Genomic DNA, 16,365 nt, shown 5'->3' with positions numbered 1-16,365 from the left:
GGAGAAGGCTTCCTCAGACTCCCGTGGCCATAGAGTGATGAACGAATAAGCTTCCCGGGGAAAACGACGATGAAATTAAAAATGACTGTTAGCGCGCGTGCCTCAGAAACGTGGCCATGGCCGCCGAGAATCCTTTTTCCCAGGAGCGAAGCTCTCCCAGCGCACTCCGGAGGGCGGCTGCGTGGCGGGAGTCTCCGCCCGGTGTCGCCAGGAGCGTCCGGCTGAGGTCACAATGCGCTCGGCCGGGGGATGGGAAGCAGCCCTGTCCGCCGGTGAGGATGGGGGCGGGACTGCTGCCCGCTCCACGCGTCGCTCCTTGAGCGGGAGACTCGCGGGAGACCGACCCGCAAGAGCCGCTGCTCCGCTTTCCCTCCAGGGTCAGAGCGGGCGAGCGTCCCTTGCACCCCCCCCCCCCGCCTGCTCTGTGGCCGGTTCTAAGAAGCGTCCCCGGCCGTCTCGATGCCACCTGCACCTAGAGGCTTCCTGGAATCACAGCGGTTTCCAGGCTACAGAGATCAGTTCGCTGGGATATCATAGTTGCTTTGGGAGGGGAAACGAGTCTATATGGCAGTACCTCCCCAGACCCCCTCTAGCCTCAAAGCTCCAGGAATTCCTGAACGGGGAGTTGGCAACCCTTTGCCTTCCTTCATTTCACTGGCCATGTTTTTGTATGCCAGGAGTCATACCTAGAATCCAAAACGGTTGGCCTCGTGATGGGGTTGACTTTTTAAAAAATTAGGCAAATTCAGTGATTGTATGTTTCCCAACAGCCATTAGCTAGGATACTCTCTGAGCACAGCCAATATAACACGGAATTCCAAAAGCTAGTAGGATGACCAGCCTCCAGGAGTTCTCCTGGAATTACAATTTATTTTGAAGCTACTTTGGTCAGTTCCCATGGAGGAAATGGCAGCGTTGAAGGTGGGACTAGGGGAAATTACATCTCATCAAGCTCCCACCTGCCTATAGATTCCACCTTCTCCAGGATCTACCTGCAAATTTCCCACACCAGAGTTGGAAACCCTAGGCTAGAGGGAAACTAGAAGAGTTGCTTGTTGTGTTGAGATGCTTATGAACATCTCAAATATTAACGGCTGGAGAGAACAATCCTGAATTAGATTGTCCCTTTTTGTTCCTTGAATGTTTTCAGGCTTTCCTGTTTGAAATTTGCAGAAAAGCAACTTAATCATAAATGGCACCTAGGAAAAGAGGGGTGCTTTAATTGTACAATTGAGTAGGTTTATCAGTAGTAGAGCCTCTTGTGGCGCAGAGTGGTAAGGCAGCTGTCTGAAAGCTTTGCCCATGAGGCTGGGGGTTGACTCAGCCTTCCATCCTTCCGAGGTCGGTAACATGAGTACCCAGCTTGCTGGGGGGTAAACGGTAATGACTGGGGAAGGCACTGGCAAACCACCCCGTATTGAGTCTGCCATGAAAACGCTGGATGGCGTCACCCCAAGGGTCAGACATGACTCGGTGCTTGCACAGGGGATACCTTTACCTTTACCTTATCAGTAGTAGGGATAGATTTTGAATATTGCCTTTCTTTCATCACAGTCTGAGAAGGCATGAAAGCATCCCTGTGTCAAGTAGATGAATACCATCCTCTGATACCAGGATATACAGGTAGTGATGGATGGGCTTGGGTTGAATTTGGATCCCACTTCACAGTCAGCACTGAATATCCTGCTTAAGGGGAGGGGGGGGAGGAATTGAATGGCTTCTAACTCCTGCTGTGGTCTCCTACTCCTACAATAGACTTTCATTAGAACACAGGTTGCAAGTTTTGTCTTGTTCAAGAGCTCTAGTTGCCACCAGTATATGCTGTGTAATGACCTTGTCTGGACCCCTCAGTTAGGGCTTATGGCAGGCTTTCTCAACTGGAGTTTTGTGAAACTCTGGTGTTTCTTGAAGGCCCTGGAAGGGTTTCCTGAAGGGGGGGGGGAGAGTTAATTAATTGTATATATTTTTTTTAATTGGTTAAACATATATTGGGCAATATAATCATATATAGTTATGTTGACCTTCCCTCCCTCATGTAGTCTGTAGTCGGCAGAGCATTTTGCTAGGTTGAGGCCAGAGCCGAGAAAGCCCTGGCCCTGGTTGAAGCCAGTCTTACCTCTCTGGCGCCAGGGTCCCTGAGCATGTTTTGGTCTGATGACCATAGTGCACTTTGGGGGGGGGGGTCATAAAGGGGGAGGTGGTCCCGCAGATATGCCAGTCCCAGACCATTTAGGGTTTTGAATGTCAGCACCATTAACAGAAAGAACTGGGTGTCATCCACATATTGGTGACAACCCAGCCCAGAACTCCAGATCAGCTGGGCAAGGGGGCACATATAGATGTTAAATAGTATTAGGGACAGTATGGCTCCCTGTGGGCCCTCACGGTTTAGGACCTGCTGCTTGGAGATGCTCCTCCCTATTGCCACCCTCTGTCCCCAGCTGTGGAGAAAGGATTGCAGTCATTAAAGGGCCATGCCTGAGATCCCCATGTCAGCTAGGTGGTGGACTGGAAGCCCATGGTTGACTCTGTTGAATGCTGCCATCAAATCGAATCAAAATAATAGCGCTGGACCGCTGTGCATGTCAGAGTTGAAGGATGTGTATATAATGTGCCCTAGTCATACCAAGTGGGAGGTTTGTGAGTAGTATGTTTTCCTGGCATGAAGAACTGCTCACAGCTAAAATTGGCTCACAGAGGTACTGTGAATACATGTGACCTGGCTCCTGTAATGTGCCATATAACATCAGTTTTGTCCATGTAAAGATAGGTGCATGCGAAGTAAGTCATGGGGTTTGCTGCGTGGTAATCTTGTGGCTGGCAGTACAGGAAATCCTGCTGTGTGGAGCACTGAACTATCCGGTTGAAGGCTTCTTAATTGTTCTTGTAAACTTCCCTCATAGGCTACATCCCTCTTAGGTTCTACCGGATTGGAACAAGTTTCGGAAATGATTCTGTGTGGTGTGTGAATACTTTCCGTGATGTAATCAGGAGGAAGAATGACCAAAAGGATGAACTGAGGACCATAGCAGCTACTACTCCACAGCTGCCACCCATTTGCCCCAATGAAGAGATGATAGGAGTACTTGATGATTATAATTATAAGCATCATCCTTACATGCTAGGTACAGTTCAATAACTTATAACAAATTTAAGCATAGCCATGCCTACAGGAAGGTTTGCCACTGACTGTGTTATCACATAGGCAAGTGAAACCCTCGACTTCTCCTTCAGCTACTGCAGGGTAAAAGAATCTGTGCTGCAGCATTTGGTTGGTGCAGAGGGGCACAAAGGGCTGGGGGGGGGGGCAACTGGGGTTCTGCCCAAGGAGTATTTGCTGGTCCTACCACCTTCTCCAGAAGCTTCTTCCCATGTCATATATTTAGCTCTACTGCCATATCGGGCAGTTGTGAATACTTCAGGCCAGACAGAGGGCTGGATTCCATCCTCATGTACATAAATGTGTGCCATTTTTGCCAGTCCCCTCCTTTCACACTGCCTCTCCACCTCTCCTGCTATAGCAGCATTTTGGGCTGCAAGAAGAAAGGGGAGATGGGTAAGTCACACTTCCATGCATAGGACTTAGACAGGATACAACCCAAACTGTTCTGAGAATTGTATGTTATATATTGTTTGAAACCGTCTACACTCTACAGCAGGGGTAGTCAACCTGTGGACCTCCAGATGTTCATGGACTACAATTACCATGAGCCCCCTGCCAGCATTTTCTGGCAGTGGCTCATGGGAATTGTAGTCCATGAACATCTGGAGGACTATAGGTTGACTACAGCTGCTCTACAGCATAAGCAGGAGATGGTAGGGTAGTTGTGAAAAACTCTAGTTGGTTTTGCTTTAACTTTAAAAACAATTCAGTTCCAGTGTAAGCTTTCAACCTGCTTCCCTAATGTTTTTTTTTAATTTAAATCTCTTAAGGAACCAACATCTTATTCAGGTAGAAAAGGTGAGGTGTCAACACATGGCCTCTGACAGTGGGTGAAGTTTGAGCCTTTGATCATTTCACAACATGGACAATTACAATTGGCCTCAATAAGCTTTCAACTGGTATTATTTTGCAGGGCCTGTGGAAACAAAAAGAAGTCTAACTGAGCCCCCCATTCCAGGCTGGACTGGATTTGTGCCCAGGTCTAAGGTCACAGAGTTTGGTCATGGAGTGCGCTACCACGTGATGGCAGAAAATTGCTATCAGGATTTTAAGGACATGTTAGAGAGAGTCCATCCTGGACCTGCAAGCAAGGAATCCAAGTATGTCGACACAGGGTTCTTTCAGTGGAGTGCACTGAGGCTCTTAGCAGTCTTTACAGGGTGTTATTCATATATATTCAAATAATGCAGTCAGGTAATGTGTATGTTTTTCTGCTGCAGCATGTATGTTGTTCCCAATGGTACAAAAGCAAATGTTAAATGGTGGGGCAGTAGAGGAAAAACAGGCAAGTTGCAGTTTAAAGATTCCAGCTGTTGCATTAGATGAAAGTTGGAGAAAATGGACACTTTTCTCTCTCTAAAACTTCTCAACTTTTTCTAAGCTTTCCCCTTTCGTAGTGGATGCTGGGTGACTATGGATTTGGTTCCCAAGTCAAGTCAAGTCTTTATTATTATGGTACTAGACCAGTAGTCAAATTACAAAATACATAAAAACATCTGGCATTAACAAGGTACATAAAAGAATAATTGATAACTAAAATAGTATAAAATTTAAAAACATCCCAGCTATAAGAATCATTCTAATTTTAAAACTCACAAGCATTATCTCAAGCAATTGAGACTATCTCTACCTAAGTTGCTCCGAATCCACCCAGCTCTTCCTTGTTTTGATTGCTCTCCAAGCAAATCTGGCCACAACATAAGTTATTTCTGTGCTTTTGTCTGACAACATGTCTTTGATCACCTCTGAGTTGGGCTTATTCTGTAGGGAAGGTATAAGTTCTCCCCTGAATTGATCGTATAGCCTACATTGTCTCAATGCTCCCATCCTGGCAGATGCATAAACGATCACAGATGGGTATTTTTTTGAATAAGCCTTCCCTAAAAGCGGATGGGAGCATGTTATATCGTAAGACAGTAAATGATCTCCCATGTTCTGGGAAAACAAGATTAGATAAATAAGGTAATGGCCTCAAATTATTAAGTGGAGGGAGGCATTGGAAAAAGTGGATTTTTTACTTGATTGAAATCCTGTTGCTGATGGATATCTAGGATTCGTTTCCTTTGCTCGGTTGAAACTCAGAGACAGTATTAACTGTTTGGATAGACCATATGAGCAAAGTTTTTTCTCAAGAGTGGATATCCACGGCACAACCAATGATTCAGACATCATTAGGTAAAGCAATCACTTTGTGGAAAAAAGTAATTTTAACCAGTACATGGATGTACATATCCATATTCTGGTCTGGACAGAATACATTCCTGTTTCCACCCAGATTGCAGCGTTGGAAATGCTGGTTGGTACTTGGAGCAGGGATCTTAAAAATTTAGCCTGTTTTTTTTCTAGGATGGAAATATTGGCATTTATACACAGTGGGGCCCCATACATCATCTGTGCTAGAGGTTTTAACTTGAACAGCTTAAGGGCTGCGGAATTTGCTTCCCAAAGATGTAGCCACAAACCAGCAGGGTTAGGAATTTAGAAGAAGAGTTGGTTCTTATATGCCGCTTTTCTCTTCCCAAAGGAGCCTCAAAGTGGCTTACAGTCGCCTTCTCTTTCCTCTCCCCACAACAGACACCCTGTGAGGTGGGTGAGGCTGAGAGAGCCCTGATATTACTGCTCGGTCAGAACAGCTTTATCAGTGCTGTGGCGGGCCCAGGGTCACCCAGCTGACTGCATGTGGAGGAGGAGCAGAGAAACAAACCCAGCTCGCCAGATTAGAAGTCAGCGCTCCTAACAGCTACACCAAGCTGGTATTTCTAAACAGAGAACTTAAATTTACAGGGAATCATTAGGCCCTCAATGGTTACTTGAATTTTATTTTGACAGCTAGTGGCCTCTGTTGCACTAGGAATTCTAGCTTTATTATAACTTTATTTTTCAAATGCTTGTGAGAGAGTACCAATTTCAGTGGCATATAAGTACCCAACATAGAAAAGGGATGCACTTACTCTGCAGACCAAATCAGGGAACCCCAGCTTCATTAAGAAGAAGAGTTTGTTCTTATATGCTGCTTTTCTCTACCCGAAGGAGGCTCAAAGCGGCTTACAGTCACCTTCCCTTTCCTCTCCCCACAACAGACACCCTGTGAGGTGGGTGAGGCCGAGAGTGCCCTGATATCACTGCTCAGTCAGAACAGTTTTATCAGTGCCATGGCAAGCCCAAGGTCACCCAGCTGGCTGCATGTGAGGGAGTGCAGAATCAAATCCGGCATGCCAGATTAGAAGTCCACCCCCCTAATCACTACACCAAACTGATGACAGGTCCAGTGGGGTAGCTCTTCCTCCCATCTTAGTATAGTTAATATCTTGGGAAGATGTACAGATGTGAGGCACAAGGACTGACAGGACAAAGAATGGCAACCCAAAGTGGATGGGACACGAACACTGAATTTTGCTAGTTCATGGGGGAAATTAAAAAGAAGGAAAAATATGACAAGGTTGATCTTACTATAGCTCTGGTTACTAAGGAACAAACTAACAGTCTACAAAACATTTTTGGAAGGGGAGCTATCAAGTCACAGTCAGCTGACACTGACTCTCTAGGGTTTTCAAGACAAGAGATGGTTGGAGGTAATCTGCCATTGCCTGCCTCTACCTGGTGCCCCTGATGTTCCTTGGTGGGCTTTCATCCAAAGACTGACCAGGGCAGAGACTGCTTAGTTTCTGAGATTTGATGAGCCTGAGCTATCCAGATCATATTAGTCAAGAACATTGGGAAAATGGGAAAGTATATATTCCTAAATACTTATGTTTTGCTTTTAGGGGAGAATTTCATGTTTCCAAAATCCGCAGAGACTCACACCGATTCCAGAGATGCTACAGGCCTGAGGGGATGTTGCCTAAGTACACGGGTCACATTCCACGTAAGGATTCTGGATTTTATTACACTAGTGTTGCCACTGATTATATGCCTGTTCAAGGGATTCTGTCTCTAGAATCACTAGACAGAGATTCCGAAGAGGTTCTTCAGCTGAGCAAAGCACTACCACTAGTAGGATGCCTCTACAGTAGTGGTTCTCAGCCTTCCTAATGCCGTGACCCTTTAATACAGTTCCTCATGTTGTGGTGACCCACAACCATAAAATTATGCAAGTGTTCTTTCACAGAAATTAAACCGAAACTGACCAATGGCATGAAGATCCATTGTTCATGATTGTATATCAATTGGTTTTTCCCTCCGGGGTTTCTTAGTTCAGTTCTGCATCTTGTCCCACCATGCTGATCTTGCTCTTTTCCGCTGCTCCAGACAGATGGACACTCTATCTCAATCTACCCCACAAGGCTGTTGTGTGGATGGCACCCACAGTCAAGTTGCTTGCCCTGCTGCAACCCCTGTGAAAGGGTCGTTCAACCCCCAAAGGGGTCCCGACCCCCAGGTTGAGAACCACTGCTCTACAGAATGCAACCCCCTCTATCTATGTACAGGATACAGCCCCTTCTTCCCCTTTTATCCCACCTTTCTTTCATAGAGCATAGGGCAGCATACATGGGTTCTCCCCTTTTTCTCCTCTGGCTCTATTTTATCCTCACAGCAACCCTAATTTTTTTACCATTGAGAAACCCCTGAAACATTTTTCAGTCTTTGAGAAACCCCAGAAGTGGTGCAATTGTGCAGAATATGGTTGAGAAACATAGCTCCTCCCCTTCAGGCCCATCAATGGCCATTTGGGGTGGAGGAGGCAGGTCAACATGACCATATATGGTCATACCACCTGATAAATGTTTACCAAACATTTTAAAAATATATAAAAATTAATTAACTCCCACCCATTCGAAAATCAATTCCAGGGCCATCAAGAAACTGCAGGATTTCACAAAACCCTGGTTGAGAAAGCCTGGCTTAATTATTTATTGGGAACTGTAGGGGAACTTGAAGGGAGACCAGGGTGTAAACTGCACGGAGCTTTTATTCCAACCCCAGGTCGATTCAGTCCCTGCCCTTTACACAGAATGCGATTTCCGTTTGGATTTGGGGCGATTTAAATTTTCCTTCTGCAGCAAGAAGGATTGATCCAGAGTGACCCTACCTTTATTGTGCGATATCTTAGAGTGTTTTTAATCCTGAATATATTATAAAATCGCATTGTTTTGAATCTGGGCTCTCCTCCATGGTAGAGGACCTGTGATTGGCTACAGGTGGTCATGTGACAAGGAGAAGCCCCTAATTTCTCTCAACTTCTGTCGGCCTTGGATTTTTTGTGTGCCTTCTTCGTTCTCCCCCCCCCTCTTCAAGAAAAGAAAGGATTTTTTCCTCCCTCCTCTGACTTCTTGGATCCTCTCCCCCCTTCAAGAAAACAAAGAAAGAGTCTCCATTTGCCCCCCCCCCTCTTCTGAGCCTCCCTAACCACGTGCAGAAGACTTTCCTGTTTCAATGGGGAGGGGGGGAAGAGGAAGACCCGAGTTCAAAGCGATCTGAATTCAACAGGATTGACAATGGAATAAACAAAGTAAGTGCAGACTCTGCCCAGGTCTTCCTAGTCCTGTGCTTCACGTTGCTCCATACAAGTTGTCTTCTCTGCATAGCCAGGATAACGATAGATTCAAGTGGGTAGCCCTGTTGGTCTGAAGCAGCAGAACAAATTGAGAGTCCTGTGGCATCTTTAGGACCAACAGAGTATTGTTTAAGGTATGGGCTTTTGTGGGTGCTCACACCTCAGATACAATGTCATAGAATGGAAGTAATCAGTTCATACATAGGCAAAGTGTGAGAGTAAATTATCATATAGCATCATGAAAATGATTACCATGGTATCCCTCTTCTGTGCTGTAGTGTTTGGAAATGCCATGTAGATGGGAGTTGGTTGCCTCTGTAGCCCACCCCTCTTAGCTACAGAGCGCATGGAGTGCTGATCTACCTATCATTGTCACATGGCTTTCATTCATAGGAAGAACTTTGTGTCTTGCAGATGAACGTTCTGGCATTGGAAAGACCTTTGGTAGTGTGTGTCGAAGTTGCTCTGCATGCAGCCATGATGACAAGAGCTACGGGGCTTATCTTGCTAAGAAACGCAAGGATGAAACAGTTCAAGAACAGCTGAAAAAGGAACAATAGTTTTCCTGGCGTAATCTTTGACACCACACAATTAAAGTTGTCTGAACCAGTCATGTTTAAAAGGTACTAATGTTTGATCCAGGGACCACAAGAATTTCAAATATGGTACATTACCCATCATTTTCATTTACAAAATGAAGGGAAGAAAAATGTCCATCTACATAATTTGGGTCTTTATGCATTTAAAGGGCAAAAACACCTAGCACTGGGTGTTTTCATTAGTATTGGAATGAAACACATTTAAACTTCAACTGGTCCAGAATGCAGCTGCTGGGTCCTCACCAGGACCTAATGGTGAGCCCGCATACAAGCTGTGCTCTCCCAGGCCCAGCTGCAGTGGCTCCAGATTGGAAACTAGATCCAATTCAAGCTGTTTAAGTACTGCTGGTTAACTGCATCGGGAAAAGCACAATTGTCTTAGTTTCATAACATTCTCTTCATATCTTGGGGACTGCAGAACATTATTGCTACAACCCAGTGAGCTTCTCAGAGACTTCCAAATCTCTAGTGGGGATTCTGACTTCTAGAAATGAACAGCTCTCTGTGTCATATAACAGGGCACTTTTCAAACTCAGGTCTTTTAAAAGTAATTGTGCCTTGGAGCAAGCAAAGCTGCAGTTGTGTTTTTGTTTTCTCTTTTCTGTTTCTGGATTTCTGCTGGTTAAAACAGAAGCAAAAACCTTTCATCATAGGCACACTTTTGGCACTCATACAGGAACTCTTTAGTATTTTTGGCACAGAGTATTTTATATAATAACATTTATTAATATTCAGTACAGAACTGAAGACTGTGACCTAGGCTGAAAGGCTAATGGTAAAAACAATACAGTATGAGAAAACAGAATAAGTCCTATGGACTCTGTGGTTAGACTTAATTAATGCATACTGGTAGAATAATTTCTTTCAGAGATTATCAGGTTAAATGACTGCATGATCACATTGCTCCATGGCTAGTATAATCCCATCAATTCTCAGAAGCCAAGAAGGGCTGACACTGGCTTGTGTTTGGATGGGAGACCTCCAAGAGTTTGGGTTGTAGTTCCTCCAAGGAACACTAGGGGTCATGAGATGGAAGCAGGAAATGGCAAACCACCTTTGAATGTCCCTTGCTTGGCTGCCAGACAATCCACGGATCTCTTGGCTATATACATGCATATACATGCTATATACCCATGCTATATACCCATATATATCTTTGGTGATAAAATGGTTTAAAATGGTGATAGCAAAATCTGTCTTTTGATTCGTATTTGATAGCTACACAGCTTCTCAAATTAAGTGCTTCTTATTCTATATGAAGCTACTCAAATCTTGAACCTTTCACCATTTAGTTCAAACAGAAAACTTTCATTCTGAATAACGCCATAAAGAGAAAAAAAGACCCATAACTCTGGCTCATTTTTTAACATGTTGTGTTGCAAACAGCATTCTAATAGATATGACTGATTATATGGTAAGGAGCATAATTTATATATCACCAGCAGCGGGCCTTTTGTCACTGACATCGCTGAAGAATTTGACACCTTTACAAGAGAACAATGTTTGTCAACCCAAATATATACCAATTAAGCCCCAATGAGACACTGAAATGAATGATGCAAGAACGTGCTGTATTTACAAATAATATATGGTTTATAGTCACTTGCATTTTACAACAACAAATCTTTTTATGTTGTCATTTTTTTTTATGTAAGCATTTGGAAAGGTCACACAAATATCTCCATTAGTACTGAAAGCCATGGAAATGGACAGTAATTTGGTATTCATTTAACTTCACATTTTATGCGAGAGCTTTGTAAAGTGTTGTTTATTTAAACAGTGCTCAATGAAGTGAATGCTGCTCCATTTCATTATCAGAAGAGGATGGGTTGGTAACCCATAGTTTACTATGAATACATTGGTGCCATAAGCAAAAGCACCGGCAGGACTCAGATGTGGAATGGGAAGGAACAGGAGGTTTTTTCATGGAAGATCTTAACACTGGGACTAAAGGGGAGCATAACCTTCTGCCTCCCTTGCACATGCCAGCACCAATGCCTCAATCTGTCAAATTATAAATATTCCAGAAGCGGCTGAAACAGGAGGCGATATAGAGGCTAGAAGACAACAAGAGACTGGCAAGCTTTTCTTCTGACCGAGCTTCTTTGCAAGATAACTATGCTTCAGTCAAGAATGCAGTTTTTTCCAAAGCATTACCCACTGAAATTCTTCTTGGTATAAAGTTATTAAAGAAATCAGAGCCATTTCAGGAAGACAGGTGTCAACATCACATTCTGGTGGATTTTGAACCATTAGTCAATTGACCAGTTCAATATGTGCTCATGTTTAAATGTATTAATTAAATGTTTTATCTCCTTTCTGTTGGAAAAGAAAAAGAAATCTAATAATGGGCACATAATATATAATAGAGGGAACATTATGTTCTGGTCTCAGTTACCATATAATGTCCCAAAGCAAGAACTTTAAGGACATTTCCACAAAACAGGCACCTTCTCTAGATTTCCCGTTAACCATACATAAACTGCCCATGCATTCCAACTCCCGTGGGACACTCACGCTTTCCTGGGCTTCATCCCGGGTCCCACCAGGGTCCTTTAAAGTCCCACCAGTCGGAGCCCCCTCCCTGCCTGTCTCCCTCCCTCCCTCCCGGCCAGCAGGATGGCTGGCAGCACCGCTGTGCCCTGGCTGGCCCTGTGGCTGTGCAGGCAGAGGCCCACCCGTGGCTCCCACCTAACCTGTGCCAACACTGTGCAGTTGCACAACACGGGCTTGCGGGAGAGGCGCGCAGGAGGCGGGGTGAGCCCAGTCAGAGGGAGGGAGGGAGGGAGGCCGCCACCATACATGCCAGCCAACATATAATTTGGATAAATATTGTACATGTCCAAAGTACAAACTGAACCAAATATTTGCATTTTTAACCACTTTTTCCCCTTAATGGAGAAAATGAAGAGTTGGTTCTTATATGCTGCTTTTCTCTACCCGAAGGAGTCTCAAAGCAGCTTACAGTTGCCTTCCCTTTCCTCTCCCCACAACAGACACCCTGTGGGGTGGGTGAGGCTGAGAGAGCCCTGGTATCACTGCTCAGTCAGAACACCTTTATCAGTGCCGTGGCAAGCTCAAGGTCACCTGGCTGGCTGAATGAGGGGGAAAGGGGAATCAAACCCAGCTTGCCAGATTAGAAGTCTGAACTAACCCTAGCCACTACACCAAGCTGGTTTATAGATATGAATGTCCAGTATTTATTGATTACATTTATATTCTACCCTCCCCAGAGGCTCAGGGTGGTTCACATGGAACATAGGAACCAGAACAGTACAGAGAAATTAAACATGAAACAATGGACTAATAAATAGTAAACAATCTGTACACAGCCCGTGGCGCCACGGGCGCCACGGACTGTATAAAGGAGTAAGGGGTAGTGGGGAGGAGTTAGGGCGGGACCGGTCCGGGATAAAAACTCGGAGGGGCCAATCAGGAGCCGCGAAGCGGCTCCTGATTGGCCCCTCCAAGTGTCCATCCCGCCCGAAGCAGGCAATGGGGAGCCGCGCGAAGCGCGGCTCCCCATTCCCTGCTTCACCCCCACAGCGACAGGTAAGCGCTTCGGGGGCCGTTCGCCGCTGGGGGAGGGTGGGGGTGGTGGGAGCCGGCCTTCTCTGGGCGTCCGGAGCGCCCTCGCGGTAGCGAGGGCGCTCCGGAGGCCCAGAGAACGCCGTTCGCCGCTGGGGGAGGGTGGGGGTGGTGGGAGCCGGCCTTCTCTGGGCGTCCGGAGCGCCCTCGCGGTAGCGAGGGCGCTCCGGAGGCCCAGAGAACGCCGTTCGCCGCTGGGGGAGGGTGGGGGTGGTGAGAGCCGGCCTTCTCTGGCCGTCCGGAGCGCCCTCGCGGTAGCGAGGGCGCTCCGGAGGCCCAGAGAACGCCGTTCCCGGCTGGGGGAGGGTGGGGGTGGTGAGAGCCGGCCTTCTCTGGGCGTCCGGAGCGCCCTCGCGGTAGCGAGGGCGCTCCGGAGGCCCAGAGAACGCCGTTCCCGGCTGGGGGAGGGTGGGGGTGGTGAGAGCCGGCCTTCTCTGGGCGTCCGGAGCGCCCTCGCGGTAGCGAGGGCGCTCCGGAGGCCCAGAGAACGCCGTTCCCGGCTGGGGGAGGGTGGGGGTGGTGAGAGCCGGCCTTCTCTGGGCGTCCGGAGCGCCCTCGCGGTAGCGAGGGCGCTCCGGAGGCCCAGAGAACGCCGTTCCCGGCTGGGGGAGGGTGGGGGTGGTGAGAGCCGGCCTTCTCTGGCCGTCCGGAGCGCCCTCGCGGTAGCGAGGGCGCTCCGGAGGCCCAGAGAACGCCGTTCCCGGCTGGGGGAGGGTGGGGGTGGTGAGAGCCGGCCTTCTCTGGGCGTCCGGAGCGCCCTCGCGGTAGCGAGGGCGCTCCGGAGGCCCAGAGAACGCCGTTCCCGGCTGGGGGAGGGTGGGGGTGGTGAGAGCCGGCCTTCTCTGGGCGTCCGGAGCGCCCTCGCGGTAGCGAGGGCGCTCCGGAGGCCCAGAGAACGCCGTTCCCGGCTGGGGGAGGGTGGGGGTGGTGAGAGCCGGCCTTCTCTGGGCGTCCGGAGCGCCCTCGCGGTAGCGAGGGCGCTCCGGAGGCCCAGAGAACGCCGTTCCCGGCTGGGGGAGGGTGGGGGTGGTGAGAGCCGGCCTTCTCTGGGCGTCCGGAGCGCCCTCGCGGTAGCGAGGGCGCTCCGGAGGCCCAGAGAACGCCGTTCGCCGCTGGGGGAGGGTGGGGGTGGTGGGAGCCGGCCTTGGGGGAGGGTGGGGGTGGTGGGAGCCGGCCTTCTGTCGGCCCCGGCTGCGGCCTCGCCCGGCGAGCCCGCTCCCGGGGCCGACAGGACGCCGTGGGAGCCTTTGGGGAGGGTGGGGGGGCGGGAGCCTCCCTTCCCAGCCCACCTTTTCCCTCCGGCTTCTGCCGGGGCTGAGCTCTCCCTCGCACCCGCGAGGGAGATCTCCGCCCCGACAGAAGCCCCCTTTCCCAGCCCCCCTTTTCCCTCCGGCTTCTGCCGGGGCTGAGCTCTCCCTCGCACCCGCGAGGGAGATCTCCGCCCCGACAGAAGCCCCCTTTCCCAGCCCCCCTTTTCCCTCCGGCTTCTGCCGGGGCTGAGCTCTCCCTCGCACCCGCGAGGGAGATCTCCGCCCCGACAGAAGCCCCCTTTCCCAGCCCCCCTTTTCCCTCCGGCTTCTGCCGGGGCTGAGCTCTCCCTCGCACCCGCGAGGGAGATCTCCGCCCTGACAGAAGCCTCCTTTCCCAGCCCCCCTTTTCCCTCCGGCTTCTGCGGGGGACGGGCTCTCCCCCCCAGCCCATCTAGCGCCCATTTTATTTAAATTTAAAATGGGCTTGAAATCTAGTAAGAACAATAAATTCATAACTGGGACATACTGATGGGCCCATGAATGGTTGGTACAGGCATTAGTTTCATGGGAAGGAGGCTCAGGGGCAGTGGAAGATGCTGGAGCATGGGGACCTCAATGGCCTGTACCAACAATTAATATTGCATAATTCAATAATTCATGCATTCTTGAGTTTGGGGGTATCAATGTATAAATAGAATGTATCATTCCTACAAAGCAACAGTTATTATGACGTTGTATAGTCAAGAGATTTTCCTCAGATAAGTTGCTTTCCTCTGTGCATCCTGAGATATAAAAAACCTGTTTCAAGGCAAACACAAATTAATGTGGACCACCTTCCAGAGCAGCCTTGCTCTCCAGGAAAAGTAGAATAAAGGTTTTAAATTATTAATAAGTAATTTATGTAGCCCAGAGATCAGTAGTAATTTCAGGTGATCTCCAGCCCTCACCTGGAGGTTGGTCATCTTAATTTGGATGTTTCCCCAATCAGTGGAGTCTCACTCCTGGCTGCTTCTTAAGTGTCTTCACCTGGGGGCAATCAGGAATAGCGGGTTCCAAATGAATTGCTCTGTGCTGTCCTTTAAGTTAAGCAAGGAGCCCTCAACTAAGCCCAGCTACATGAAGATTTGTGATTGACCATTGAATCGATTAGAATCCCCTGTCTAGATCTGCAGAGAGAGGGTTAAATGGATCAACGAGGAACTGTCCCAGCTGTTGCATCTCGAAATCTACACCCCCCCCCACGGAAGCAGTGCACTGCCTCTTTAATGCCTCCGTTCCCCTCCACCAAGGACTCAGGCTTCCCGCCCCCCGTTTGGGCTTCTGTGCTCCTTTGACCAAGGAAGAAGGCGGTCATTTGTTGCGACCGAGAGGACAGAGCCCGGAGAGAAAACTTTTCGGAGGTATGAGACTGGCGGGGGAATCTTGCTGCTGCAGCTGTAAAACGAAGCGAGAAGTTTCACTTTGAACGTGAGGGGGAAAGTACGGCTCTTCCAGCTCTGGGCAGTTAAGGAAAGGGTTATGGTTATGGGAAGTAACTTCAGTAGTTCAGGTGTTGAGCACAATATCTGCTTAAGAAGAAAGGCTCCCCCCCCCCCCCCGCCGCCTCTTTCAATATAAGCTTCATTGCTGCAACCTTTCCAGGTGGCGATCGTATCCACGCTTCTTGAGACTGAAGCATCGTGTTGCATGTACAAGGACTTGCTTCTGGTTGGGCATGCACCATTTCTGCTGTATGCAAGGTACTGTGAACGTGCTGTCTATCAGAACGTCTGAAAAAATGTTGCTTCCTGAAAGAGGGATCACTTGGTCATGAAACTGGGGTCACCATGAATGGGCAGGTAGTTGTGAGTTCCCGCATTGTGGCAGGGGTTGGACTGGATGACCCTGGAAGGTCCCTTCCAATTCCGTGATTCTAAGGGAAGGGGCTGGGGCTGGTGAAAGGTTGTCCTTTGGAACCAGCAGCCCTTAACCTGCTTTGGGATAATTGAATGCAGCGGTGACTTAGCCAAAAGCTTTCTTGCATTGTGCCACTTTAGAACATAGAAAATGAGTTGTTGAGCTAGGTTTTGAAGAGTTCTAGATTACATGGATACCTGTGGTGCCCATGTAGTGCTTTGTCTCATAAGCCTGGTTCTTCTGATGAATGAGTGTGTTGAGTGGTGGATTTCAGGAAAAGTCAGGGGCTTGTATTGGACACTTCTGCTGAGCTCTGAACATGCTTGCAAAAAAAGGGGTTGCACTAGGTCGGTATCTGTATGAGGGTCAACGTTC

General features: G+C 48.3%; 2 protein-coding genes across 4 annotated transcripts in view; both read left to right on the top strand.

The window, feature by feature from the left end:
• The first annotated feature begins 204 nt into the window (after window positions 1-204).
• Window positions 205-9,268, top strand: SPMIP5 (sperm microtubule inner protein 5). Of its 2 annotated transcripts, none has more exons than XM_077347854.1 (6): window positions 205-272; window positions 1,555-1,623; window positions 2,904-3,125; window positions 4,077-4,263; window positions 6,928-7,028; window positions 9,072-9,268. In XM_077347854.1, exons 2-6 carry the CDS (start codon window positions 1,566-1,568, stop codon window positions 9,215-9,217), a joined length of 714 nt encoding a protein of 237 aa, XP_077203969.1. In that variant the 5' UTR covers window positions 205-272; window positions 1,555-1,565; the 3' UTR covers window positions 9,218-9,268. The 2 variants fall into 2 exon arrangements, with proteins under 2 accessions (XP_077203969.1, XP_077203968.1); XM_077347853.1 differs by having other exon boundaries at window positions 244-377.
• A 6,160-nt stretch (window positions 9,269-15,428) lies between these two features.
• Window positions 15,429-16,365, top strand: part of GFRA1 (GDNF family receptor alpha 1) — a 445,406-nt gene continuing 444,469 nt past the window's right edge. The window contains exons 1-2 of one of the 2 annotated variants that reach the window (XM_077349873.1): window positions 15,429-15,494; window positions 15,736-15,833. In XM_077349873.1, the coding sequence (XP_077205988.1) occupies window positions 15,781-15,833 (53 nt within the window). In that variant the 5' untranslated portion in view covers window positions 15,429-15,494; window positions 15,736-15,780. The remainder of the gene's footprint in view (window positions 15,495-15,735; window positions 15,834-16,365) is intronic. The other variant, XM_077349875.1, reaches the window with a different exon arrangement.

Source organism: Paroedura picta, chromosome 8 (genome assembly GCF_049243985.1).
Source record: "Paroedura picta isolate Pp20150507F chromosome 8, Ppicta_v3.0, whole genome shotgun sequence".
NCBI lineage: Eukaryota > Metazoa > Chordata > Lepidosauria > Squamata > Gekkonidae > Paroedura > Paroedura picta.
Note: the sequence above shows the minus strand (reverse complement) of the source record. Positions and strands in the feature narration are given on the sequence as shown.